Here is a 26,974-nt window from a genome sequence, read left to right on the forward strand (position 1 = left end):
ATTAAGGTTTCATTTTGTGTGTGTGTGTGTGTGTGTGTGTGTGTGTGTGTGTGTGTGTGTGTGTGTGTGTGTGTGTGTGTGTGTGTGTGTGTGTGTGTGTGTGTGTGTGTGTGTGTGTGTGTTTCATGCCAACTAAGCACTCCAATATAAACAATTTAAAAATACGATTAAATATTTATTTTTATTTTTATTTTGAAAGTGACTGGGACTTATTACACTGTTTCATTGAGTAGGTTGATTATAGCCACTCCCACTTGTTAACCATTTTCTACTGGTTGCAAATAGTTAAAAGAATGCGTTTGTGGACAATGGATGTGTATCCTGAGGAAGGCTGTGTTAAGTCGAAACGCATTGACCAACAACTTTTTCATTTTGTAATGATTTAGACCAATTTATTAAAGGCCTTTTATGCTTAACCATGAGAGTGCCTGGAATATTTTATTGTTTTAAAAATAAAGACAAAACTGTCAATTGTACGTTTTTTTTTTTTAAAAGAGGTTGTTAGGCTTAACAAGGTCATTTTGATCAAATATTGTGAAATATCATTATAATTATATAAAATACCAAAAGATCAAAAGAACAGCATTTATTTGAAATATAAATTATTTGTAAAACAATATTGCATCCTTGCTGAACAAAAGTACCAATATTTTTTTTTTTAATTGTACTGATGCCAAAGTTTTGAATGGTATATACTGCATATATATTTTAAAAATATTTTCATTTGTACTGCTTCTTGAAAACAATTGAAAAATACCACAAAAAAATGACCATGAAATGCAGAATGTGCGAAAAATTAATTTTTTCATAATTTACTCACCCTCATTTCATTCAAAACCTGCTTGAATTTCTTTTTTTCTGTGTAACACAAATGAAAAAAATATATGGAGTCAATGTATATGGGTTCAATGTTGTTTAGACTCTGCAGCGTTCTTCAAAACTACTTCTTTTGGGTTTCACAGAAGAAATTCACACGTAAGCCATAAGCATAGGCGGCCTTACCTATGTTTCACCCGTTTCAATTGAAACGGGCCCCGCCCTCCAAGGGGGCCCCCAAAACACCGGCAAAAATCCCATTCATTTTCTCCATAGGATATTGATTTTCAGCCATAATGTCTAAACCATCCGAGGTAGACTGACCACAAGCTACGAGATTGTGAAACGAAAGTTTCTGCTCCTATAAAAACCACAAGTCAGTATGAAATCAACATTGTTTTAAGAAAAACGTGTTTTATTTGCGATCTTCTGGAGAAATACTCTTTTACTGTCTATGGAAATACTACACTACCCACAATCCTAAGCATAACAATGAGGTCTCTGATTTGTCGAACTCGCGGTTACCATTGGTAACTTGTTTACCTCTCCGAAAACGGCTTAAGTGATCTGAAGCATAATCCCGGTAGTTTATTTGTTGATAAATTTGCCTTTTTTTGCCGGTAAGTTAAAATGTTATTTCGAGCTGGAAAATAATTTTAAGAGGAAAATGAAACGTAGCCTACATATTGTGGTGCTGAAAAACGAAAAAGATATTGGACAACAAAAGAAACGCTTTATTCAGTCTACCCAAAGTGACCTCTTTCTTTGGTCCAGGCGAGATTACAAAATCGCTGGACAAAGATGAACTTATCAGGGCATTCTCAGCACTCAAACACAGAAGGGTGGATTTCTAAAAAGGGCTCAGGTGAAATCTACACCCGCCGCCCGGTGAGCTCAGCTGTCCACGGACGCGGAGCCCATCATTGGATTTATGTTCGGTTCAGTGTCAGTCAGACACGTTTTCTTCTTTGCTTTTGTTAATTTAAGTTGATGGGATGTTTGAGCTGTTTATTTTATGTCAGCCCAGACAGCTGAAAATATACTGCGCTAATCAAATTAGTTGTCCGTGAAAGGGCGGGGCTTATTCCAACGTAAAACGCTTTATAATTTTATATAATTTTAATCAAATAAGGTTGGATAACTTCTATGTTGAGCTGCCTGTACTTGAAGCTGAAAGTGCACGTAATAAAATAACGTGAAATTGATGCAAACCAACAGGAATCCTTGCTTTTTCTGCTCTATTATGTTTATGTTTTATATGAGTAGGGCCCCATATTAGTTATTGAAACAGGCCCCCGAATGCATAAGGCCGCCACTGGCCATAAGTTTTTAAATGAGGGTAAATAAATGATGACTGGATTTTTATTTTTGGGTGAACTATTCTTTTAAGTGAAAAAAAAAACCCAATTATTTCTGTCCAACAACAGAGAAGACAGTGGTTAAAGGAATAGTTCACTCCAAATTGAAAATTTTGCCATCATTTACTCACCCTCAAGATGATGAACACAAAAGAAGATGGAGTGAAGAATGTGGGTAACCAAGCATTTGACAGTATAGACTTCCATAGTAGGAATAAAAATACTACTAAGTCAATACCGTCATCTGTCTGGTTACCAACATTCTTCAAAATATCTTATTTTGTGTTCAACAGAAGAAAGAAACTAATACAGCTTTGGAACAACATGAGGTTGAGTTAATGACAGAATTTTCACTTTTGGGTGAACTATCCCTTTAAGTGTTTAGATTTGAAAGATGAATTGCTCAATTAAGTTGAAAAATACCTCCAAAAAAAATGACCATGAAATGCAGAATGTGCAAAACAGTCATGAAATGAATGTCACAATGCAACAACAACAAAAATGCTTACTAATAAAATTTCTTACAAATAGAATTTCTCATTTCATAATTTCTCTTTAGAATTCAGACTGAATTGCAGCCAAGACTATTTTTATGAGATTGTCGAGATTTGGGTGGGCGGAATGGTGGGGTTTGAAACAGGAGAGGATATCAGCTCATGTAGTCTCAATACTGACTTATCAGAAACACATTTTCTGAAATAAATCGGTAAGCGCCTGCAACACAGAATGGGGCAAAGGGCCAAAAAGCACCTCTCAGACTGGATGAAGCATGTGATGTCAGCCTCTCTGGGTCTCCTTTCAACCTGGGACCCCCATCTCATTTTCATTTACTTTTTCTTCACCTGTCCTTCTCTGCGTCTCTCTGTAGCCTCACAGAAAATAATAAGGCTTCCTCCCGTGTCCCTGAGGGCTGTGCTTGCGAGAGGGGTCAGAGCGGACCCCGCGCGCACAAAATGCAGCCTCTCTCTCCTTAGCGGGCTGTCAAGAATTTAAAAAATGGAGACAGGCTGAGAGAGGCTGAGGCAATTACTCATTTACAGTCTGTATAGACGTTACTGAAAGCTGCCTTCCCTCGGCTACGGAGCAGCAAATGTGTTTCCAATTAAAACTTATGTTTACATATTCTGCATTTTCTATTGTGTAATTGCAAGATTTATTGCAGGCCTCTTGTATTTCCTCTGGGGCGGAAAATATGCTTGTGAGGCGTTAATGTCACATGATTGGTGCCAAGCACAAAACTCTCTTAAAATTCGATCAGCAAGGCCGTGGAAGCAGGACGGAGCCGTCCGTATTGGGCCATATGGTATTTCTAGTCAAAAGATATAAATGAGAGGTTTTGGACTGTGGAGAACCAGTCGGGTAACGCTGAACGTGATCCAGTTATGGACGTCCGTTGAGGTCCGCTGCAGTGGCACCCCTAACACGCTGTACATATGGCCATACGTAACTTACTGCACAACAACACGACACATGGAAGGCATGCGATCTGGCCTTTGAAACGAACACCAACTCTAAATCTATTTAATGACACAAGAGATATGAATAATTGCAATAATGTCCTTGCGGTTTCCGTCCACCTCCGTCCCCCAGATCCCTCATGATACATGCTGTTGTCCAAAACGAAGGCACGCTCATGGCTTAGATGTTTCGGAGCGGAACTTGGCAAGCGTCATTTGGATCCACGCACTTTAAGGCTTGTCGTCATGGTGATTTGTCTTAATGCCCATGCGACCTAGACCCCTGCATCTGTTTTCCTGTCTCTTCCCTCTCTCATAATCCGCTTAATTATTTAACGGTAATCATTTATCATTTAAAGCTGGCTTTGGGAATTTAACACTCTTTTGCTCTATTTTTTTCCCTCAAAACAATCAGGGCCATCTCACTTTAAATGCATAAAATAAAAAGTAACATTCCATAGGTACAAGAATTAACTTGTTAAGATTAAATAAACATAAATGGATAGAATTTATACATCCCTTAATTTAGAAAAAGAGAAACTCACACAATATTGTTTCTTGAATCCAGTCCTGATGATTTTGACAAACAGTGCCATCTGCTGGACGGGGGGAGCATTACGATTGGCCCACCACTCGAGATCAGCCATTTTGTAGTTTTAACACGTGGCCATAACCACTAAAACTCACACTGACGTTAAGCAGACTTTCCAAGAAGCGGATTATTCCGACCCCTGTACGACCACCGCTGTATCCCATACAGACACATGCAGCGAACGGTGAAGACGCCAGTCGTAATGTGAGGCATGTGTGTGTGTGAGACGGGTCTGAGGGTCTTGCAATGCTCGGCAAGACTGCGGTGCAGTGGGAAAAGGATCTGTGTGCGTTACGGTATGCAGATCTGTGAGTCAGCCAGAGTTCCACAGACACACACTCGAAAACAACTAAAACGCACATACACACTTCTACTGTTCCCAAGAGAGAAAGAGAGTGATATGCCAACAAAACTTCACCGCAGTTCTTAGTAAAGGGTGGAAAGACATGGCGGATCAAGTGTGAGGATATGAAGAGTTTCACCTCTGTCTTCAGGCCTTTCTCTTACAACTGTTCAAACAACTAGGACAAGACTGGTGAAATGTCACTAACATAATTGGGCAAAAATTATGATGGCCCCTTTGCACTGTTAAAAAAACTTGCTGTCATACATTTTTAAGTACAATCAACTAGGATGTTTAAGTGATTTATGTCATGTTATTTCAACTTAAAATACATTAGTTTAGTTGAGAAACTTTAGACTTAGTTGAAATTTGTATAACTTATAAAAGAAAAGGTTTAACAAATTGCTTAACTTATTTTAAAGAGTTAAAGCAATGTAAAACATGCTGTAATAACTAATTGATCATATATTTTTTTACAGTGTGTCAACTAGCTGTACCTACTGTAAAACAGGAATTCAACTTAAAGTAATATTCTTTATACAAAAAAATAATGGTCTTGAATCATTCCTTGCTTTTTTAACTAAACAAAAAAGCTACAATTGAGGTTGCGGTAAGGCACTTACAACTGTAGTAATTGGCAAATGTGAATCTTATAAGTTTATAAAAGCGCTTATGTTAATTATTGGTAACATTTTATTAAAGTTAACTGTATTATTTGAGCTTTAAAGTTGTTCTTGTAATTTTTATGGTATAACATCTTATTGAATATACCTAATTGGATATAACGCAACAAAATTGGATATAACTTCACACAGAATAACAAAAACACCCTTTTTACTTCCATTGTAGGTGCCTCACTGTAGGTCAAATTTCGTAAAAAAAAAAACAAGAAATAGGTCAAGGTCACATTCAAACCAAGCACATGTCTGTTAGTCACCAGTGCTAATTTGCATGAACAACTCAATCCTGATTGTGTGGATCACTATTATTCAAAGTCAAGTAGATTCCTATTGAAATTCAAGGCTAAATTAATTTTGGTAGTAATCAACATCAATGCTGTTAATTGAATTTAACTTGTAGAGAACCTTGAATATTGTAGACATTATGATTCACTCCACAACAATACTTGAAATATTCAAGGGGTAACACCTGCATATAACAACAAAAACATTTTAAAAAGACACTATGCAATAAAAAATGTCAAAACATCAGACTTCACATGATAATCGGTCTCCAACAACTAATTGGGTATACCTAATTTGATATAGCACAACAAAAGTGGATATAACTTTACACAGAAAACCAAAACACCCCTTTTGCTTCCATTGTAAGTGCTTCACTGTAGAGAAATTTCGGGCCAAATTTCGAAAAAAGTCAAACAAAGGTCATGGCCTCACATCAGACTGCACATGATATAGTCGGCTTAAACCTGAACGGCCTCCAGTGAAAATACAACCATCCAACCTTTTCTGTATTTACATACTTTGGGTTGAATTGAGGACATTTATCCTAAACAGAGAGAGAATTGTTATGTAATGCTTTATGGTGCTGTAAATAACATTTACACTTTACAGATGCCAAAGCGACTTACAAATTACCTAGATACAGTATAATATGATGTCATATGTCCTCAGGTGAATGACATGCTAAACCTATTCTAATATATTTATGTTAATAAAAGCAATAGTTGTTCCGGCACCAGACGTGTTACTTTCACAAACAGCCTCAAGTTTCCTTTGAACAGTGAACTGTTTAGCTCACAGAAAATGTGTTCCAGGTGTTCATGTCAATATAGATTTTCTGCAGTTTTGTTTGTGTGCTGTTTGACATGAGAGATCACACAGCTTTGAGATGTTTGAGTCTGAATAAGCTGAATTTCGTCATGTACTCTTTGACACATTACAGGTGAATCTGTCCTGTTTCTTTGTTTGTTTGTCAAGCCAACCGATAACTTGCATTTCATCTGCATTTTAAACTTATTTTTCAGTCAGGATACAAACCAGGAGACAAACAACTGTCAAAATTCATCAAATGATTTGAATGGAAAAATGGGTTTTATATATATATACACATACAGTATACATAACATACATAACATAACATCATCTGCAATTAGTAGCAGATGATAAATGAGACCGGGTTAGAAAGGGGTTATGGCTGTTTCAATAAAAATGAATCAACTTTTGTAGTTGAAATTATTAATTTGGAACAATTGCTCTCCTGCATATAAAAAAAGTCATTGGATTTGCTTTTATAATCAGTCATAGAATAAGAGAAGTGCACTTTCTGATTATTTTCTGATGCAATCCAAAATTGGAGAGTGTGTTAAGGACCTATACCTGACTGAACTGTGACATTTGAACAAATATTGACACAAAATGTTCTTGCAGATGCAACATAAAGCATAAGCAACACCCATCTGTTTAAATGAAAAGTGGGGCCACACACACACACACACACACACACACACACACACACACAACAAAGCAAATAATATAAAACATATAGCAAGCATGTAGAGCATTGCCAAAGTTTTTGCTTTCTCACATACATAATTCAACAGTAACTTACCAAATCAGATGTGCTTTTATCCAGATGAATCAGCTGCTTAACCTGAAACAATATAAACAGCTGAATGTATCAGTGTAGTATCTCTTATCATTGTACACTTATTGTTTTTGTGACTACACATAGTATCTGATAAGCTTTTCACACCTTAAATCTCTGGGTTAATGCAATCCTTGGTTAACTAGTTCCACTTCTCACTTTCTTAATCATACTTTACCATGAGTTGGTAATAAATCCTCTAGATTTTACGAGTTCATACTGTACGTTTGTGAACAAACACTGACCGGTTTACCGTTCTTATCTGCATATAGGCGACTTGTTTTAATAACACCAAAATGTCGTAATGTAAATTAGTTCGGTTGTCTTTTGACACATAACGCATACATTAACTGGTCTTTATCACTCCAGTTAACGGTTTCTCCGTCGTTGTTCGATATTTTTTTTTTTTTTTACTAAACAGTGTCAGCAGCAAGAGAAAGTTCCTCAGACTGTAGAACGCTCATGAATATTTATTAGTTAAGCGCTGAGGCTGATTATGATTGGCTGGTAGTTGATTGGTTGCAACTTGCCATGTAAAATTTATACAGTGTTTTAAAAGATGTGAAACCATGTGAAATGTGTAGTGCTAAAAAAAAGTTTATCGTTTTGGGCATTTTACAATATGAACATCATGATGTGTGTGATTGTTTTGTAAATAAATTATATTGTATTTAGTTAGCTGTCTATTCTGTTTTGATTTTTCTGCATAATATATATTGTTGCCTGTTTCTGCTTAGAGTTTGTTCTGAAAGTTATAACAACTCACGTAAATAATTGGAGAAGAGATTAATAAATTATGGTAAGGCATCACATCAAACATCAGAATCTTTCTCTCTCATTTCATTCCAATGCTGGAAAGGCCAAAATATGGAAATAAACAAAGCATTTGCTGATGGGTCTGTGTATACATATGCATCAATAATACGTAAGACTATGGCACGCACAAATTGCATTATGCGTAGGCCAAGGGTCATGTTGTACGATTTGAGACTGTATAAGCAAATCATTTTACCATTCAAGTATAATCCACTAAAGCAGCATTAATGCTTGTCAATCACAATGACAAACTTATTTTCATTTAATTCATTTGGAACACTGAAGAACTGACAGATGTAAAACATTCAGTCATCTGACTTAACTTTGATTGAAAGCTCTTCTCCCTGGACGTCTGGAGGCCATCTTTCCAGGCTCCAATCCAAGAAGCAACATCTGGCACTATTCATCTCTTGCTGCGATTGCTTTGGTTCTGACACATGTCCGCATGCTGACAGGAACACACTCTACGGTTTCAGCTTGTGTGACGGGCCTCTGGTCCTGGTCCCGCTGACACTCACAGCTTTTGTTGTTTAAACGGCCATCTTATCCGAGCTTTGATCATGGCACTGTAACATTCCAGCATGTTTACTGCAGAGAACATTGTCGTTTAAATATTCATGTCAGGTCAGTTTCAGTTCCACTGTAAGCCATTGTTTGAGATGGATGTAGACAGATAGATAGATAGATAGATAAATAGATAGATAGATAGATAGATAGATAGATAGATAGATAGATAGATAGATAGATGGATAGATAGATAGATAGATAGATGGATAGATGGATAGATAGATAGATAGATAGATAGATAGATAGATAGATAGATAGATAGATGGATAGATGGATAGATAGATAGATAGATAGATAGATAGATAGATAGATAGATAGATAGATAGATAGATAGATAGATAGATAGATAGATGGATAGATGATAGATAGATAGATTCATAGAGATGTTGTTTTAATAGAGAGACTGATTCATAAAGAGATTGATACTTTGGTAATTTTTAGAATTAAAGTCAGGCCACTCAGTGGTAAAACTTAAATAAAATGTATTTGTCTGAAATCACGATCCAGGGTAGTCTCTCTTACAACCTAAACATATCTCAGAGAGCCACAAAATGAGCTCTAAGCAAGAGTATTTATTCAGTAAAATCATACATATTAATTTGTCCTTGAACAAAAATTTTCGAAGTTGATTGGATTAGCAAATTAACAGATTATCACAAGGACTCCTACTTCCTTTTATCATATACTGTATACACTTTCTGGTTCATCTTCATCCACATTGGTCTTCCTCAAAATCCCATAATATGCCCACCTGAAGTACATAAATATTTTTTTTAATTGGAAACATTTAATCTGACTCTCTATACTCTTCCCATGCCTACTGACCTTGACTACAGAGAGAAGCATGATTCACAAGCTGTTTTCACAGCAGCAGATTAAAACATGAAACATGAGAGAGATACAAAAAAGAGATAAAAGGGGCAATATATCTGCGTCTTCTACCAAGAGTGATGGAAGGAGGGGACCTGTGCTCGTAGTTATCTGAGGCCATGCATTTGAGTGCCTCAAATAACTTACAACATCCCATATTTAACAGTCAAAATCTAACCGTTATATGTATGTCATAACCTCCATGGGTGCAGGAACCTGCTTGAAACCTTCGGTTAGTCCTAAACCTACATTTTTAAACTGCTCACATTCTCTTGAAGGAATTTATAGAGGACTTTGTCCTCCTCTGATCCCTCTGTCAAAAGCATCATATTGTGTAACTATAAATGTAGAGTCTCTGTTTTCAGTATACAAAAAAAAATGTATATAGATTTGAGCTCAGGGTGTGTGTGTGCATGTGTGCGTGCGTGCGTGCGTGTCTGTGTGTGTGTGTGTGTGTGTGTGTGTGTGTGTGTGTGTGTGTGTGTGTGTGTGTGTGTGTGTGTGTGTGTGTGTGTGTGTGTGTGTGTGTGTGTGTGTGTGTGTGTGTGTGTGTGAGAAAGTGTGAGTGTGAGGAGTGTTATGTATCACCAGCTGTCTTCCATTCACTCTCACTTGTTGGTAATGTTAAACAGGGGTAGGGTGGGGGGTGTTAAGCTCACTCAAATGCTTTACTTGGTTATGGATGGCTTCCTGAGGAAACAACAGGAGCAGAGGGGGGTTTTGGGCACAATAATCCACTTTATGGATCTTGGAATGATCAGTTAGATGCTTGACAGTGTAACTGCATCTATGCATTGCATTTGCATTGCTCAAAGCACACTGAGAAGTGGTTTGAAACACATTGTAGGCCTACATGTGAGTGAGCTGAAAACATCTGTTTATCCAAGTTGCATAAGTCATCATTACTCCACCCTAATTGAATTTGTCAGTAACTTACTCATAATTGATGACAGAACAGTTTAAAATGTGTGCGGCTGCAACGCCAACACAAGATTAAAACTCTTAAATAGGCAGAAAAACACAAGACAACACCAATAACTCAAAGTCTTGCTTTAATACACACAAATCCATATAACAAGGACATTCTGTGGCAACATCTCAAAAAGGCACCAGGAAATTAGCTTCCTCGGATTTGTTTGCAACAAGGGAAAAGCATTAGATCAGATTTTTATCTGACAGAAACAGAAAACAGAGACAAATTTATGTGGTCAAATGTAAGGACAATCTGGATCTGGATATTATCCGGATATTAAAGTTATGATCCGGATATGTGTGGCTGCATGTCACTGGGTCTTTGCTAATAGAAAAGCACATGAGAACCGGGTGGATTTTCAATTTAAAGTTAAAGTCGAGTTCTTGTCCTTAAAGCAAGCTTATCCATTTGTGTTTGTCTCCATCTACTGGCTAAAGTGTGTCAGTACAAGCAGTCAACAAGAACATGTCAAAAAAATACGTTTATTAGAAGTACATTTTTAAAAATATTCAATAAACATACAGCTGTTTCTGATCAAGCTCTACTGCCCACAAAAGGATGAAATAGTCTTAAGGCAAAGAATTTATGAAGTGAACCCATTGTTATCAAAGCAAATGGAGATATAACATTATGAATATTCAATCTACAAACACATGAAAGATTAAATATATTATCTCAACTAATGAGATGGTTAGATGCATATTTTAAATCACAATCTACAGACTTTCTTGCAGATCTGATGAGAGATTGCTAATTTGCACAATGTTTTTACTAACATTTTAAAATATGCATAATCTGTCATTAGCATAAAGCAATTTGATTACATATGGTAATCAGTACAACAGAAAACAAGAATGTTACATTAAATCTTTTTCTTTTTCTAAACCAATTCCCCCCAAATGACATTGAAATTTGAAAAGGCCAACGTTGCTGTGGCAACTACATTAAGATTTGCAGCAGTGATTTGTATTGCAATGTAATGGAATAGTGCTCATTCTGGGAGTCCATCAATTCAATGAAAGTAAAATCCAGTAAGCATAATATTCAGTCAATCCATCTGAGGGATATCATTAAGGTTCAAAAAGCTCCTGCATTTTTTTTGATAGCCTATCTTACATGAAGTGTAAAACAATTGGCAGGATTTGCATTAAATGGTTTAGAATTTGCAACCTGACATACAATTCAGGAACAACTAATGAACAGATCCACAGATTTAAAATAAGACACTTGCTTCCTGTTTGGCATGATATAAACATGATATAAAGACTACAGACATGCTTTCCGCTCTGTTTTAGGACATGACACAATTTCCCCCCCCCCAGAATATAAATACCAACACTACCTGAAACTTGCTAAACAGTGCTCTATCCACAAGCTACATATATTTTTTAAGAAAATATTATAATAATGTTCTTCAACCCATTTTTGATGTTGGTCCAGTGTATTTTTGTGCCCATAAGCAGGTTCCCACACCTGTTTGAGTTCTAGCAGCACATTACATACATTTAATATGAGCAAATCAAAACAAATATGTGGTTCATAAAAAAATATTTTGATATATGATATTACAATTTATTAAAAGTGAAAATAAATGTCTTTTCTAACTGCCTCCTTGACATCTAAATGACCACAGTGCAATCTTTTAAAAGTGTTAGGATCATAAATAGGCAAACAACAATATCAACATTTGTCTAAAATGTGGCAAAAAAAAAGATAATAAAGCCCTCACGTTGATGAAAATGCATTTGGTCATGCAGTTTTAAATGGGCACAGTAGTAAGGCTGTGTATGCGTGTGTTGGAGCGTCAGGAAAGGCATATATATCGTTTCCAAGCATCAGTACGGGTCCAGTTTAATTCGCCTGTGCAGGCAACAGGTGAACACCATTCCACATATCTGAAACACACAGACATAAATATGTGATCAAAGAAACATTTAAATGATGAAGTTTGGTCCAATAGTTAAGATGTCCCTCAGTCTGGTGGACATCCGTCCGGTCAAATGCTCAAAATAATTGGGACAGAATGAGATACCGGCAGGCATCAAGCAGCAGTACATTTCATAAAAAGAGCCCCAACAATAATAGATGTTCAGTATTTCTTTTTTCAGTTGATTCAAGCACAGATATGGTCCGATGTGGCCTTGTGGCAATTGTTGAAACTCTCTTTATAAAAGGCTTGAAGGAAGAGGGAAGAGGTGTACAGTTACTATGGAAACCGAGGTGTACGGCAGCCGGTAGCAGTGTTGTTGTAATTGGGTCAATTAGCATGTGTGGGAGTGTGTGTATGTGCACGTGTTTACGGAGGCTACAGTGTGTAGGCAGAATCAGAACAGTGGTAACTCTCATAATGAAGAGAGCATACACATTCATTTTCACATTTGAGATTCACACAGGTGAGTTCTGGGAGTCTGGGCATTCCTTGTTGTAAAGTTTGCTCTTCTAGCTGTTGTAATCCTGGGAAAAACATCTTTAGGAGATAAAAATATAAGGCTGCAATTCTATAAACTCAGTCTGCAAGTTACAAAACATAATCTAAAAATATATAGCGTTTCAACATCTATCCAGGCTTTTTTTTCTTTTCTATCTCTATGGAAAAAGCAAACCCGAAGACAAATCGGAAGCCAGGTCCTGGGAGGGCTTGTGGTGGGCGATTATTTCTACAAAAATGATGGAGCCTCATCTTACCCACAAACTCAGAAATAAACCAGAGCTGGAAGTGCAGCTCAACTCAAGTATTTCCTTCCCTTAATAATGTTCTACTTTTATAGGAAAAAACATAAACTTTAAATTGGTTAATGTGGCGTTAATTGTAGGGTAAATGAGCATTCATGGCACATGCAAGTAAGGATCTCGGAGTCTGGTTTATGAGTGTTTTTTGAGGTTTCAAATCACCCTCTGGGAACTGTAATGTTGGTGTGAATGTGTGGTAGTTTATGGACTAATAATGGGGTACATTTATAAGTTCGTTTATAACCAAATATGTCTCAAATATACCAAAGTTAAGATTTAGTAATATCAGTTTTCACATTGTCTATTTAAACCCTAGAAAATACTACCATATAATTGCTTAAAAAATATGTAATTTACTTAACCTAATCCTAAACCCATATACAAATTTTAAGAGTCTTTTGAAGATATTTCACAGAATGTCAAAACTGCTCTTTTTCATTCAAAACGAATAGGGACTTTTATTTGTGCTTGGGGTCAATAAAAAAGAAAAACTGTTTAAATCATTGACAAAAGAACCAATGATGTTTGATGTCAATGGGGTCAAAATGTAATGTTTTATAATGCAAATATGCACAATAAATATAAAAAATTACAGATCTACCACAGACTCAGCTCCGTCCTACTTTCACTCCCTACTACAAGTCTACATCTCTTCCAGAAGCCTACGATCGGCCAAGGGGCGACGGCTCGTGGTGCCATCACAGTGAGGCACTAAATCACTCTCCAGAACATTCTCATTCACGGTTCCATGCTGGTGGAATGATCTCCCCACTCTCATCCGGAATGCAGAATCCCTGACAGCATTCAAAAGACAACTGAAAACTCATCTCTTCCGTGAGTACTTAACATAAAATAAAAAATAAAAAATAAATAAATTAAAAAAAAAATTCCTTCTCTTTTAAATCTTTCCTTCCCTTTTAAATCTTCCCTTGTCTGGCTTTTGCTACTCTGAGCAATGGCTGAACTTTGTATTTTGAGCATTTCTTGCGTTGTTCTTCCCTCTTCACAATGACTCGCTTAGTCATCAGTTGTAAGTCGCTTTAGATAAAAGCGTCTGCTAAATGACTAAATGTAAAAATACAACAAAAAGAGACATTTCAGCAAATAATGACTAGTGCTCAAAAGTTAGGGGTTGAATTTTTTTTTATTTGCATTTATTTGGTCCAAAAAAAACAGTAAAAACAGTCATATTACAATTAAAAATATCTGTTTTTTATTTTAATATATTTTCATTTGTAATTTATTCTTGTAATGAAAAAGCTGAATTTTCAGCATTACTACTCCAGTCTTCAGTGTCACATGATCCTACAGAAATCATTTTGATATGCTAATTTGATTTAAAAGTTTTAAAGAACAGCATTTATTTGAGTTAGAAATCTTTTGTAATGTTGTCAATGACTTTACTGTCACTATTTGATCAATTTAAGCATCCTTGTTGAATAAAAATTTAAATGTGTTTTAGAAATAAATCTAGCCCCAAACTTTGAACAGTAGTGTAAATATGTCTTTAAAATCTTTAAGCAAATGCTGTCATATGACATTAGCAAATGTAGAATATAGTGAACAAAATGTATAGACTATTTTATGGTGCTTTTATGCCTCTTATCATTTTTGGATCTTAACAGCATTGTGTGGAAAAGAGCAGCTTAGAAAATCTACAAAATACCTTCCTTTGTGTCCATTTTCAGCTTTAACAAGTTTGGTCTTTCATGCATCTCTCCTCCATGTCATAAAGCACTGAGTGAGAAGCAGTATTACTGCTCTCTGCCAGCACTTCTAATGCTACTCTAGAGGAAAATAAAGCCGGATGAAAAGTGGGATTAACTGCACTGGAGAAAGGCACGACAGACAACAAACTGTGAGATGAGACTTATATGCAATCAGCAGACCTATACAAAAAACCAAGGGAAAAACCGTCTCTTTTTCTGAGCAGATATGTTGACACCTTTGAAACTTCTCCTCTCCAACAGTCTGTGTCCACGGGGAGGGATACAATAGACAGGATAAGTAAAGTCTGAAATAGATCGGACACACTGGGAGTCTCACAGCAGGTTTCTGGGTAGAAGGTTTTATCAGGTCTGCAGTCCAAGGTGAAAGTTGCTGATTCACAAAAACGTATTTGTAACTGAATGTCTTCAAAAGAAAAATTATCTCAAAATACAAATGATTAACATAAAATGTTATTCAGTGCCATTAGTTTTGCTCCTTTTTGCCATGCAGCATTCAGCATGTGTGGTGCTGGAGTGCTGTTGTCATGCCAAACACATACACAGAAGTCATACAGAAAGCATGAGGTGAACATGAGGTGACAGGAACAAGCACATCGACATGCACACACACACACACACACACAGCATAAACTCAAACAGCCGACCTTCTCATCGCATAGCGGTTCAGGAGTCAAATATTGCCCCTGGCCAATCAAACGTCAGAAAAGTCCTCTTCCTCTTCTTTATAAAGCAGATATATAAAGCAGGCAGTCAGCACTGCTCCTATTAACTACAGGACACACACACACACACACAGATAAATAGAGACAAAAAGAAAGAAACAGAGAAAAAGACAAACAAAACCAAGACAAAACAGAGACACGCTGTAATTTAAGACAAACATTACAAATCACTGAAATACAGTGTTCGCTTCAGAAGAAACAATGCACTGATTCTTTTAACCATGGCATGTTCTTTTCTTAAGTAAAATAATAAGTTAAATGCTGCTTTATTCATTTTTTAACTCCGTTACATAATTCAATGTGTTTTATTGGTTGTATTATTGCAAAATTAAGCTCAATTAAAGGCTTTCACTCTAAATAAGATGTTTTTATATTAAATAATTACTTTAATTGCATTATTAAATAGTATCATAAATCAATATCTATCAATGCATAACTATGAGGTAAGATACTGACCCCTTGATTTCAGTGCATTTTTTTTGTTTGTTAGTAACTTCTGTTAGCAGCTCGACTAGTTTACACTATATTACAAATGATGAGTAGCTTGTAGCTTGAAAAGCAACAGTTTTAAAGTATTTCTTCAACACAAACTATTTGTTATGTTATGAAAGTGAACTCTTATGCTCCAGACCCCTGTGGAGCAGCACTGTTTACTGCCATAACGACAGTAATAATGAAAGATCATTGAAGAGGATCAATTTAATTAGCGCTCCCTATAGAGAGCTCGCTTCAAGCCACTTTGAGGCTTTTTGCAGTAAAATCATTACATTGAATTTAACACACGACTTATTTTTAGTCCCCTAATCACTCAAGAGCTTCACATTTACTGGATGAAATGATCACATGACCAGCAGCTGAGACCTTGATGCTGAAAACGCTGCTCATAATGAAGTCCGTACGGTTACAGGTTTAGACATCCACTTAAAACTTGACTGATTTTTACTGGGGTTTTATTTTTATTTTTTTACAGAAAATTCAATTGACCTTAGGGAACTTATAAAAAAATGTTACTTACTAATTGAAACTAACATCCAGTATACTACATACACAGTACAGACTGCATCCTATTCACTACATCCCATACACTATGTATTGCAGTACACAATGCACACAAATAGCTTTTTAGAAGAACACTGTGTTCTAACGGCTTGTTAGAACCAAAACTAATGATATTACATGAAAGACATTGATTTTATCACGTCTGGTTAGGGAACTTTAACACATATTATGCCGGTTGTTGAATTTCAGATAAATACATGCCTGACAGCAAACATTTAGATTCATGTACGTATTTAAAAAATCATATAAAACCATTTAAGCCATATACTACCGACTAAAAAGAGAAGAAGAGGGATAAACTTCTTAAAAACATAATCTATGGTCATTATACATCACTCCCAGCTACGAGAATCAATAGGAGGTCTTAGCTGGAGTCACATTTCAGTGGTGTTTATATACAGAGTTTATTCAAAGGAAACAGATCAATGGCCCTCTGCACCCCTGCAGTGAATGCAGCACGCTCACTGTGAGATCTGCTCTTAAAGCTGAGAGCTCTAATCTCCCTTTCTTTCATTTTCTCAAGCCCGAATGCCGTCTCCACCTATTTTTACCCAGCGGGCAGTGCTCCGTGTTACTACCGTGCACATTACCGGTCGAGGGCAAAAGCAGAGTCCATTAAACGATTGCCCTCTGGTCAGTGCATCAGCTATTTTAGTGAAGGCTTTCATGTTATTGAACCACATCAGAAGACCTCAATGATCCATTGTTCCTACTGTTTCTCTGAGGTATGCTTCACAGTAATTGGACATTAACATCACTGTAAAGTATGCAAGTTCTAAATGTTTTGTGGTCAGAGATTTGTAGTCAGTAAATTCTCTTTCTTTTTTTTTTTTTATTTAAGAAAGAAATGACTTTTTATTCGTAAAATCTAAAGAAACATTTAGAATATTACAAAAGATTTCTATATCAAATAAATATTGCTCTTTTGAACTTTCTATTCATCAAAAAATTAACGGTGTATCACGATTTTCACAAAACTATTTGATAATGAAAATGTTTCTTGAGCCCCAAATCAACCTATTGGGAAGATTAGAATGACACTGAAGACTGGAGTAATGGCTGCTGACAATTTAGCCATGTCATCTCAGGAAATAATAATATTTCACAATATTACTGTATTTACTGTATTTTTTTTTTATCAAATAAATACAGCTGGGGTTAGCTTAAAAGACTTCATTAAAAACACACTTTTGAATGGTATTACAGGCACACACACACACACACGTATATATATATATAAATAAATAATGGTAAGTTGAATTTTACTTTTTGTGTGAACTATCCCTTTAATTGGACACCTGAGGGAGAGGGAGGGGCTTACCTGTAGACAGGCCACGCCTATCCCCACAGCTCCGATGATGAGCAAGTGATCCGCCAGGAACTGCTCCAGTTTCGTGATACAGCCGCCCTGTGAGAGACCACAGCATTTTAAACTACTTCAGTTCATAAATGTACATATCATGTGCTTGTCTTTTCAGTGTCAACATCCATATGTGGATTTGTAAATCGATTTATTTTGCAGACCGATAAAGACTTACAGATGTATGGGTGATAGGGAGATATTTTTAATTGTGTGATTTACAAGACATTATTGTGAATACTGCCACAACAAATCGCATATAGAATAAAACGAATGGCTCTCGATAGGGCTGTAAAACCAATGTTGTAATGTATTATGTATCACACCGGAGGTCTGTTCCCAAAGAATGCATACAGAGAGCTTGGCAGCAGTTCACTGTAGTGTTACCTCACACTTCACAAGCTCATATATGTTACCAGTCGCACCTGTCTCGCTCACAGCTGTGCTTTCGTAGTCTAAATTACTCCCAAGGGGTGTATCAAACACTTCATGATGATATGGTTCACAGGCGCATTGTAGTTCCCACAGACAATGAGGACGCATCTAAGCATGTGGCAGCTTTGCCTCAAACCTCAATGCCACAACAGAACATTAATAGAGTTCTGTGTTTTGTAAAGGAAATGAAGTACAGATGAATACACAAGTATGATCATGTTGAATAAATGTTATGTGGAGAATGATTTGATGCTAACAGTATCAGACCCACCTCCACCTTGTAGATGTTGGAGGGGTGGTCTCTCTTTCCACACTGAGGCGTGATGGTCTTACAACAGCTGTCAGGAACCAACCTTTTCTCCGTCTCCGGAGACATGATGATGTACACGCTGTGCATCCAATCAAAAGAGTTGTTGCTCCCGCAGCACTTGAACTGCAAGGTGAAGGTGAGGGAGTTAGGATTATTTTACAATTAGGATCAGTGCACAAAGTAGTCCAGTATTTTATGCATTTCTGCACTATTTTGTTCATAGTAGTGATTTTACATGACGTTTAGGGACAGTATATTGTGTAGCTCATTTAATTTAAAAAAAAAAAAAAAAAAAAATAGAATATAATAAAATTTAAAACAATATTAACTTAAAATAAACATTAAATGTATACATATTTATTGTTATAACATACATAACATAAAAACGAAATAAACAAATCTGAAATTAAAACAAAATAAACAATGTGAAATAAATAAACAATAAATAAAAAAAATGAAATTAAAACAAAATAAAAAATATTAAATAAAATAAAATACTTAAAACTACTGGCACTGAATTTTCTACTTTTAGAACTGATTAGGATCATTTACATTCTGTTACCATCTCACAAAAATTTAATAAAATATAAAATTTGTTTGCCCAAGCCACATGCACTTGTCTTTAGTCACTAATCTAACCAAATAACCGGCTGGGATTTAGAGTTTCTCACATCCTGCTGTAGTCTGTCCACAGACTGAGTGATGCTCTCTTTTCCAGGTTGGGCATAGTTCTCTGTCATCGTCTTGCTTAAGTGCTGCTTCAGCTCTTCACTCAACTGTGAGAGACAGAGAGAAGAGAAGAAAAATGGAGAGAAATGAACAAAAATAAACGGAGAGTGAGCAGAAGGCAGTGTCATCACTCAAAATGTCTCATCTGTGCCAGTCGGCTACGGCCCTACCACTAGATCCATCATAAATGCAATTGGGAGTTGGTTCTTTAGAGCTTTGTTTTATAGCAATACTTCCTAAAATTGCACTCACCGCCTGGTAATAAACATAAGCCAGAACACCAGCCACCAGCTCAATGATGAAGATCAGAAGCAGACAGGAAAAGTACTGTAAGAAGACAGGAACCAGTGAGCAATACAAATACAATTAATGCAAACAAAGTGATCTTTATCAGAAAATCGGAAGTCCAGCCATTGCCGCTCTAGATATACTATACAAATTATTAAATGCTGATGTCATAATAATCCATGGGGAGCATATAAAATATCACAATTCCTATTATTCTCATTATTTCAGAAAGTCATGAATGTCAAGGGGATGTTTGTGGTTCCACAACTAAAAAAAAAATTGATTAATAGTAAAATGTAAAAACAAAATAAATTAATGACATCAAAACAAAAATAATGCAAGAGATTTTCAAATAAATAAATTTAAGCCATCTTGAATTTAACTAAATGCTGCAATATCACATAGAAGCAACAAACTTACAGTAACTACAGCACTTTGGTTCAGAAAATCTTCATTTGCCTTTGTCTTTTTTCAGTTTAAATAGCTTCTCTAAAAGAAACACCACATCAACACTCAAAATGATTCAAAATATAACAATATTTGGACTGTCATGAGGAAAAGTAAATAAAATTGTTTTTTCAGAAATGTCTTGTTTAAAGCTGGCAGAGGTGGAGACGCCTGCCTGACAAACCAAAATAAAAGACAGTGACATTTTCCTCAGAGGAAAATAAAACAATAAATGACTAAATCGAAGAAGCTGTCACAGTTTACAGTGGGGGGGAGAGCGAGTGGGTGATAACAACCACAAATCTGCCACAAAACATGTTTTCAGGGAAATATTTTTCGTGGCATAATTAAAAACAAACAAAAAAATGTTTTCAAGATTATACATAACTCATACTCACCAAGCCTTTGTGCATACACTGATTTCTATTATAATTGCCAAGTGAGTACTGAAGTTGAACTGAACAGTCTGTTAAACTTTAGTTTCCATCACTAATCAGCAGAGTTAAATGTAAGCAAAGAACAGAAATGTTCACATCAAATTATGCGCAGAGGACACTGTAGACTGAACCACAGACTGATTGACAAATTGCCTGTCAAGGTGGACGTGTGTGAGAGATGAATAAACTCACATACTGTACACACATCCACGCGACACTTCTCTTCTAGAGGTCAAAAGAAAGGACAGGAAGTCCAATGTAATTTATATAAACACCAACACGAGCACTGAAGCAAATTAAATGAACCCATTCAAGGTTATTCAAACAAATGAACAGCTGTTAACCTTACGCCAGCTGTCGCATGTTGACATTTATACAGTATATGTTCCCCCCCCCCCAAATGCAATGCATTCAGATCAGACCAGAAAGGCAGTATCCTCATTTCTAATTCCTCCCGAGGTTGGCGCTCCTCCGTAGATTCATACATCGAAGCGAGAGTGGGCTATAAATAGCACTGCTGCAGTGGCAGTCACAACCTTGCTTGTCTCTTTCACTCCCTCAAACAAACACAAGGTACTATCTTTTTTAAAAAAATGGCAAGAAAGCACATGCCTGTCAGCTCATTAGTCACGGCTGCCATGGAGCCTGTTCTACTTTGTCTGTGGACACTTGGTGCCGCCCACCTCAACTTACAGGCAACAATAACTGAGTTGACCAAAAAAATGAGTGGGATCTAAAGCAATTACATCTAATGAGTGAAGCACAATGGATGAATTGACGCAACTGGCAAATTTACAACCTTTCAGTCAGTGTGGTCTTTCACATTCATCACTTTTTCTCACCGTGGACAGACAGCTCCTCTGCTCACGTATGACGGCACAGCAACCCAAGAACCCGGTGACCATCACCAGCCCCCCGGCCAGGATCAGGATGTAGGCGGACACAGCGAATGTACTGGAGGCCAGCAGGCTCAGGTACTCTCCTTTATCCACCAGCGTCCAGATCCCAACACCCATCACCACCCCACCGCCCATCTGAAAGAGAGAATCACAGGATATCATAGTGCTCCTGCTAATACACTAAGTTCAAAAGGGGACAAATACAATGAAATCAACCTTTTAGACCTCAAACATTAATGTATACATTTTAATTTTAATTAAATTAAATGTAAAGTGCCTCTATAATGTTTGTGAATCTAAAAGGTCTGGTAAGTTTAAAAGTTCACGATAAATTGAGTTATTGTCACCCTAAAGAAAGAACCAATTCTGAATTGTAATCTTAATTTCTGCAAAAACCTACATAGGTTTGTAACAGATTTGCATAATGCCAGCCTATGGTCTTCATTGGCTGCCGTCAAAAACCGTCAACTTTGACCCGCCCTCCTCAAACACTGTAGTTGTAGCTGAGGACTGGAAGAATTTGGGTGGTGTTGTCAGCAGCACTGGTAGCCTATCAATTCTTATTATAGGCACCTGGGACACAGTTAGTCCTGAGTTTCTGGGGTCATTTACTACGACTTTAATTATTATTTTGAATTAAATTAAGGTGTTAGTACATTCTGATGGGCATATTGAGCCTGTCAGGATGTGCTACCACTGATTTGATACTACGCTGAAAGGAGGAAAAAACCCTTCATATGAGATATTAAACCGAGGTTCTGACTTTCTGGGGTCATTAACCTCTTTAATTATTACTTTGAACTCATTTATTAAGGTTACAGTACATTCTGATGGGCATTTTAAACAAAGCTCCCTGAAGAACTTAAGGTGTGCGAAAGCAAATCCACTTTGGTGGACTCTGGCTCGAATTTATACAGTAAAACCAAGCCATTGTTACTATTCGTATCAATTTATATACACTGATAAAGCCTCTCAGCTGAAATTCAGATATGGTAGGCCTAATGGCTGTTTGGTTTTCAACACACGCTGTAAGTGGTTGACCAATCACAAAAGACTGGGCCATCTGACCAATCAGAGCAGAGTAGGCTCTCGGACAGGAGGGTTGAGAGAGACAGTGAGAAAAGAGCTGATGCTGCAATGTATGTTATGAGAAAGTTAAATTATTTATGTAAACCTCTTGTAAGAGACCCCCCAAAGCAAAATTAGGCTTTTAAAATATTTGTAATAAACTTTTTGACTGTTTTTTAACAATGTGGAAAGTGGAACTGAGGGGAAAAATTACATTTAAAAAAATGATATGACCCCTTGGATAAGCAATAATGACAGCAAAAACATTTTTTAAAGTCTTCAGATTAAAGACTAACAATTATGAAAACTCTAGGATTAGACAGATGGCTGAGGACAAACAATGGTGTCATAGTAGCTGGAGTGAGAAAATAATGGAGTTAATTATAGATATCAAACTGAAACTCCTGTTTGACAGGCTTGTCATTATTTAACCAACTCAAATAATCATTAATTTACCCTGAGATTTCAGCACAGGTTAATTATCCACCTGTGTGGTGCTGTGCAAGTAAACAAACACTCCATTAATCTGTGTGCACATACAAACTAATCCACTATCCGCTTTTTCAGATTGATCCAAGTCGGAAGCAGAGGAAATTCCAACATGGCTCTTCGCTTCAACACTCCCAGCTCTTTCCTTGAGATTCTCCAGTGCCAAACTCAAACAACAGACGTTCCAGACTCCCATTGTCTTTCATGCCCCCAGAGCTGCTTGCATACCACACACAGTGAGGACTTTGTGTTTGAGAGAGAAACTAACTGTGTCTTTACAAAAGTTCTGCATTGAAGGAATCACTAGAGTATATACTGAATATATTAGAGGCTATGCTTTAAAGTAATAGTTCACCCGGAAATGAAAATGAGTCATTACTTACTCAACCATGTCGTTTGAGTCAAGCAATACAGGTTTGAAACAACACGAGGGATAGTAAATGAGGATAGAATTTCTGAGGACAATGAGGACAAAGTGGATAAATGCACAGGATTGTGCATTCTGGTTGAAGTTGTGGTTTCTGACTCATTTCCTGAACTTCTCTTCTTGTCCAGGATTTATGAAAACCTATCTATTTAATGCTTAGAATTATCTACAAAGATCAATTCAATGAGAGAATGCTTTATACCTAGGGACGCTTTTTTCAGACAGGTTTATTTTTCTCCATTCAGATTTACTCAAGTTTTAAAGAAACAAATTCAACCCTAGAGGGCGCTGTACTTGTTGAGCTCAGGCAGTGGGTGGGAAGAGGAAATGAGAGGGGGAAGAGAACGAGAGAAGGGATGATGGGACAAGACTAAGATTTAAGTTATGAAATCATCTTCCCTGCACTTTTTCATTCACGTACACACTTCCATTGCCTTGTTATTCGTCTCTCATCACATCTGATATTAAATAAGAATGCTGCCTAAAACAGAATCTGGAAACATTCTTCTAACACCACTGTTTAATGCATGAAAAAGTTGAAACAACAGCTTGAACTTTTTCTATCCTCTGAACAACATGCATTATTCATTATAAGACCAGAAATGTGTATTGAGAAAGTACATTTTGATGCTTCATGTTAAACAGCACATTTTGCATGTTGCAAGATAGTTATCCAAAGGGGTTTAAATACCAAAGAGGATCTCAGACTCACCCAGAACAGGAAGTTGAAAACAAAGAGGAGGTATTTGAGACACACTGTGAACCAGTCGTCCTGCTCATCCTTATACAAGCTGCCCATCTTTTCTGTTGGAGAGAACAGAGAAGAGAGAAGAAAGGAAATGGAACACAAAATAAGTTCTCATAAAGTGGTAGATGTTCACTTTGTCGAAAGGACAAAGAGGGGGAGGTGGGCAGGAGCGTAAACAGGCTTTTGGAAAGATGGCAGTCAAACACTGTTCTTTTCCATGACATGTTAATTAACAGCTGTGGCCCATGGGTTTCTGCCACAGACAGACGACACGCTCCATCTTAGGGCCTAGTGTGGAGGCGTCGCATGTCAAAACAGCAGCCATGTATGGCCGATAAAATGAGGGTGTTCGGTTTGAAATGGTGGCAAGCACAACAAAACTACACACAATCCAACCCATTAGGCTGGTTTTAGAAATACTGAGGACACTGAATAGAGCACCAGATTGGAAAGGTGACTGACATTCTGTTCCAAAACACAACATTTGACTGCAGACTTTGGTTTATTAAAAAATCCCTGCTATAATGGGCTTCTTTGCCTAGATTTTCACTGTAAGACCCATCAATTTCTTTTGGATACAGAGGCATAAAGAATGTGTTCAGAATGACTGTGGGGACATATTGATTTGCTGATCACATGATGTAAATGTATGGAGAAAGCCCTCGCTGTGTGTCAGTAAAGTAATCAGTTAAAGTGCTTTTTCTTAAAGGGTTATCTACCTGTATTGAGCAGTAAATACAGATTATTTATGATGCTGATGGACTCCAAATGCAGACATAAGTATACCACTAAATCTGAATTATGATAGTAGAAAATAATGTTTTATTCATTGCATTTGCATTTATTATTCACCTCATTGTGAAGGTCTGCCTGATAAAGACAAACTATCATCTTATCCACTCTGTTGACAGACCAGTGGCTTTGGCTGGGATTTGAGACACATGCAGGCTTTGTGTTGTTATGGGTTACGAGTACGACAAGTATTCAAAGAAGTGTTTCAAGAATTTTAAGTAAGCCTGGTCTTCTTATATACTCCATATACTGATTTTTACTTAAAAAGTTTAATTATTGAAAGATTTAAAATGGTTATTAGAGAAAACATAACATAAAACACATTATCAAAAGTAATGTGTCATGCAGGAACTTCCTTTTATTATTTTGCAGAAAACTGTAAAGTGATCTTTTTTATTTATTTTGGGTTTGCTGGTCTCTGGCTGGTTATAGAAGGGGTTCCGGCAAGCAGGGTGCTGTCTTCTTAAATATAATGTAGACATTCACTGTAATTTATGTGGTAATAATACGTAGTACTTCAAAAAAAATGTAAGCAGTTAATTGGCAAAAACTAGGCCTATATATTGTCCAATTAAACACAACATTTATATTAGAGTAGCCTAAGTTTATTAGAGTAAGCCAATATTTTTCGTTAAAACTAACATTTTTAAACATACCATCAGGTATATTTAAGGTTAATGGAAGCTGAAAACCTTTCTTAGTTCTAATTCTACCGCGTTTCACTTTCGCTCTGTTTTCTCTCAATGTGTTCAGGCCAGGGAGTTTGTTGTGGTTTCCTCTCCAACAACTGACACGCTAATCGATTCAAAAGCCACGGATGCGATGTGACTAAATACCGCATAAAATTACTCCGCTGAGCATTTAGATAATTAAAATTCACGTTATTATGCTCCTCCTTCAACACCCCACATACAATGAAAGCAATGGTGGTTGCCCCTAAAAAAAAGAGGACAACGTTGATCCAATGCTGACGATTCTCTTTCTTTCCTCCCCCGGAGTTTGCCCTATACTTTCCGCAAAGCGCATCGCGCTTTCGCGCAGTGGCATTGCGCGCTCATGAACATAAAAAAATCTAAACTGCGTGATGTCATGTACGCTTTATTTTTTTATTTTTTTTAATAAAACCTTCTGTTCTTATGCCGTGTTTGGGACAAACACCAAAGTCACTTTCCATTGCTTAAAGAGAAAACCTCCTGTTTAAACTTACCGTAACAGCAGATTGCGGTTGTTTTCCCCAGCGAGGCTTGTTGCTCCAGAATCCGGAGGCGTGTGTGTTCAGCCGGAGCCGGAGGGTCAGCGCAGGATGTGAGGAGGAAATGCGACTACAGCCCGCCCCTTCATTTCATGAGATTAAATACAACGAGCTGTTCATCTTCAAAAGCTGCCCGTGGACTGAAGAACTGTTATTAGTGCTTTTAAGTAAGTTGCCTTGTCTCATTCTCTGGGGGAAAAAACAATTATTTTTCTCTCCTGGAGTTGAATTTGAACTGGACTTTGTTGTCTGCAAATGCTGTTGAATAGGCTAATGTAAAATAATCGTAGTTGTTCTAACAGAATTCTACTGTAAAAACCTGTTGACTCCAAAATATTTTAGGCCTAAATTTAAGAATTAGCCTATGTATTTGAATTGCATGAATTTCCATCCATTTGGATTACTTAGTTCTCACATAAACAAACTAATAAACAAAAATCTTTGTCTTTCTTGTTTCATTTATGTATGATATGCATAAATAAACAGGTAAATATGCATCAGATTAAGTTTATTAGTTTATGTTAAAACTGCTTCAAAAAAATTGATGGAAGTTTTATACTTTAAATACATAAATAATAAATTTAGGTCTAAATATTTTTAAGTGTAGGCCTAATCTTTTAAATAAACAGTGTTAGGAGTAACACATAAGTTGT

The 26,974-nt window shown here is 36.7% G+C and overlaps 1 protein-coding gene across 2 annotated transcripts; it reads right to left on the reverse strand.

Moving 5' to 3' along the window:
- Nucleotides 1-10,865: 10,865 nt before the first annotated feature.
- On the reverse strand, nucleotides 10,866-26,458 carry tspan11 (tetraspanin 11). Of its 2 annotated transcripts, XM_077234656.1 has the most exons (9): nucleotides 26,277-26,458; nucleotides 24,242-24,333; nucleotides 21,489-21,680; nucleotides 19,727-19,801; nucleotides 19,417-19,521; nucleotides 18,707-18,868; nucleotides 17,962-18,048; nucleotides 15,504-15,628; nucleotides 10,866-12,294 (listed from the first exon to the last, which is right to left on the reverse strand). In XM_077234656.1, exons 2-8 carry the CDS (start codon nucleotides 24,326-24,328, stop codon nucleotides 15,551-15,553), a joined length of 786 nt encoding a protein of 261 aa, XP_077090771.1. In that variant the 5' UTR covers nucleotides 24,329-24,333; nucleotides 26,277-26,458; the 3' UTR covers nucleotides 10,866-12,294; nucleotides 15,504-15,550. The 2 variants fall into 2 exon arrangements, with proteins under 2 accessions (XP_077090771.1, XP_077090772.1); XM_077234657.1 differs by lacking the exon at nucleotides 15,504-15,628 and having other exon boundaries at nucleotides 26,277-26,373.
- Nucleotides 26,459-26,974: the final 516 nt, after the last annotated feature.

Source organism: Siphateles boraxobius, unplaced genomic scaffold (genome assembly GCF_051911475.1).
Source record: "Siphateles boraxobius isolate OS27281-9 unplaced genomic scaffold, OSU_SipBor_1 19, whole genome shotgun sequence".
NCBI lineage: Eukaryota > Metazoa > Chordata > Actinopteri > Cypriniformes > Leuciscidae > Siphateles > Siphateles boraxobius.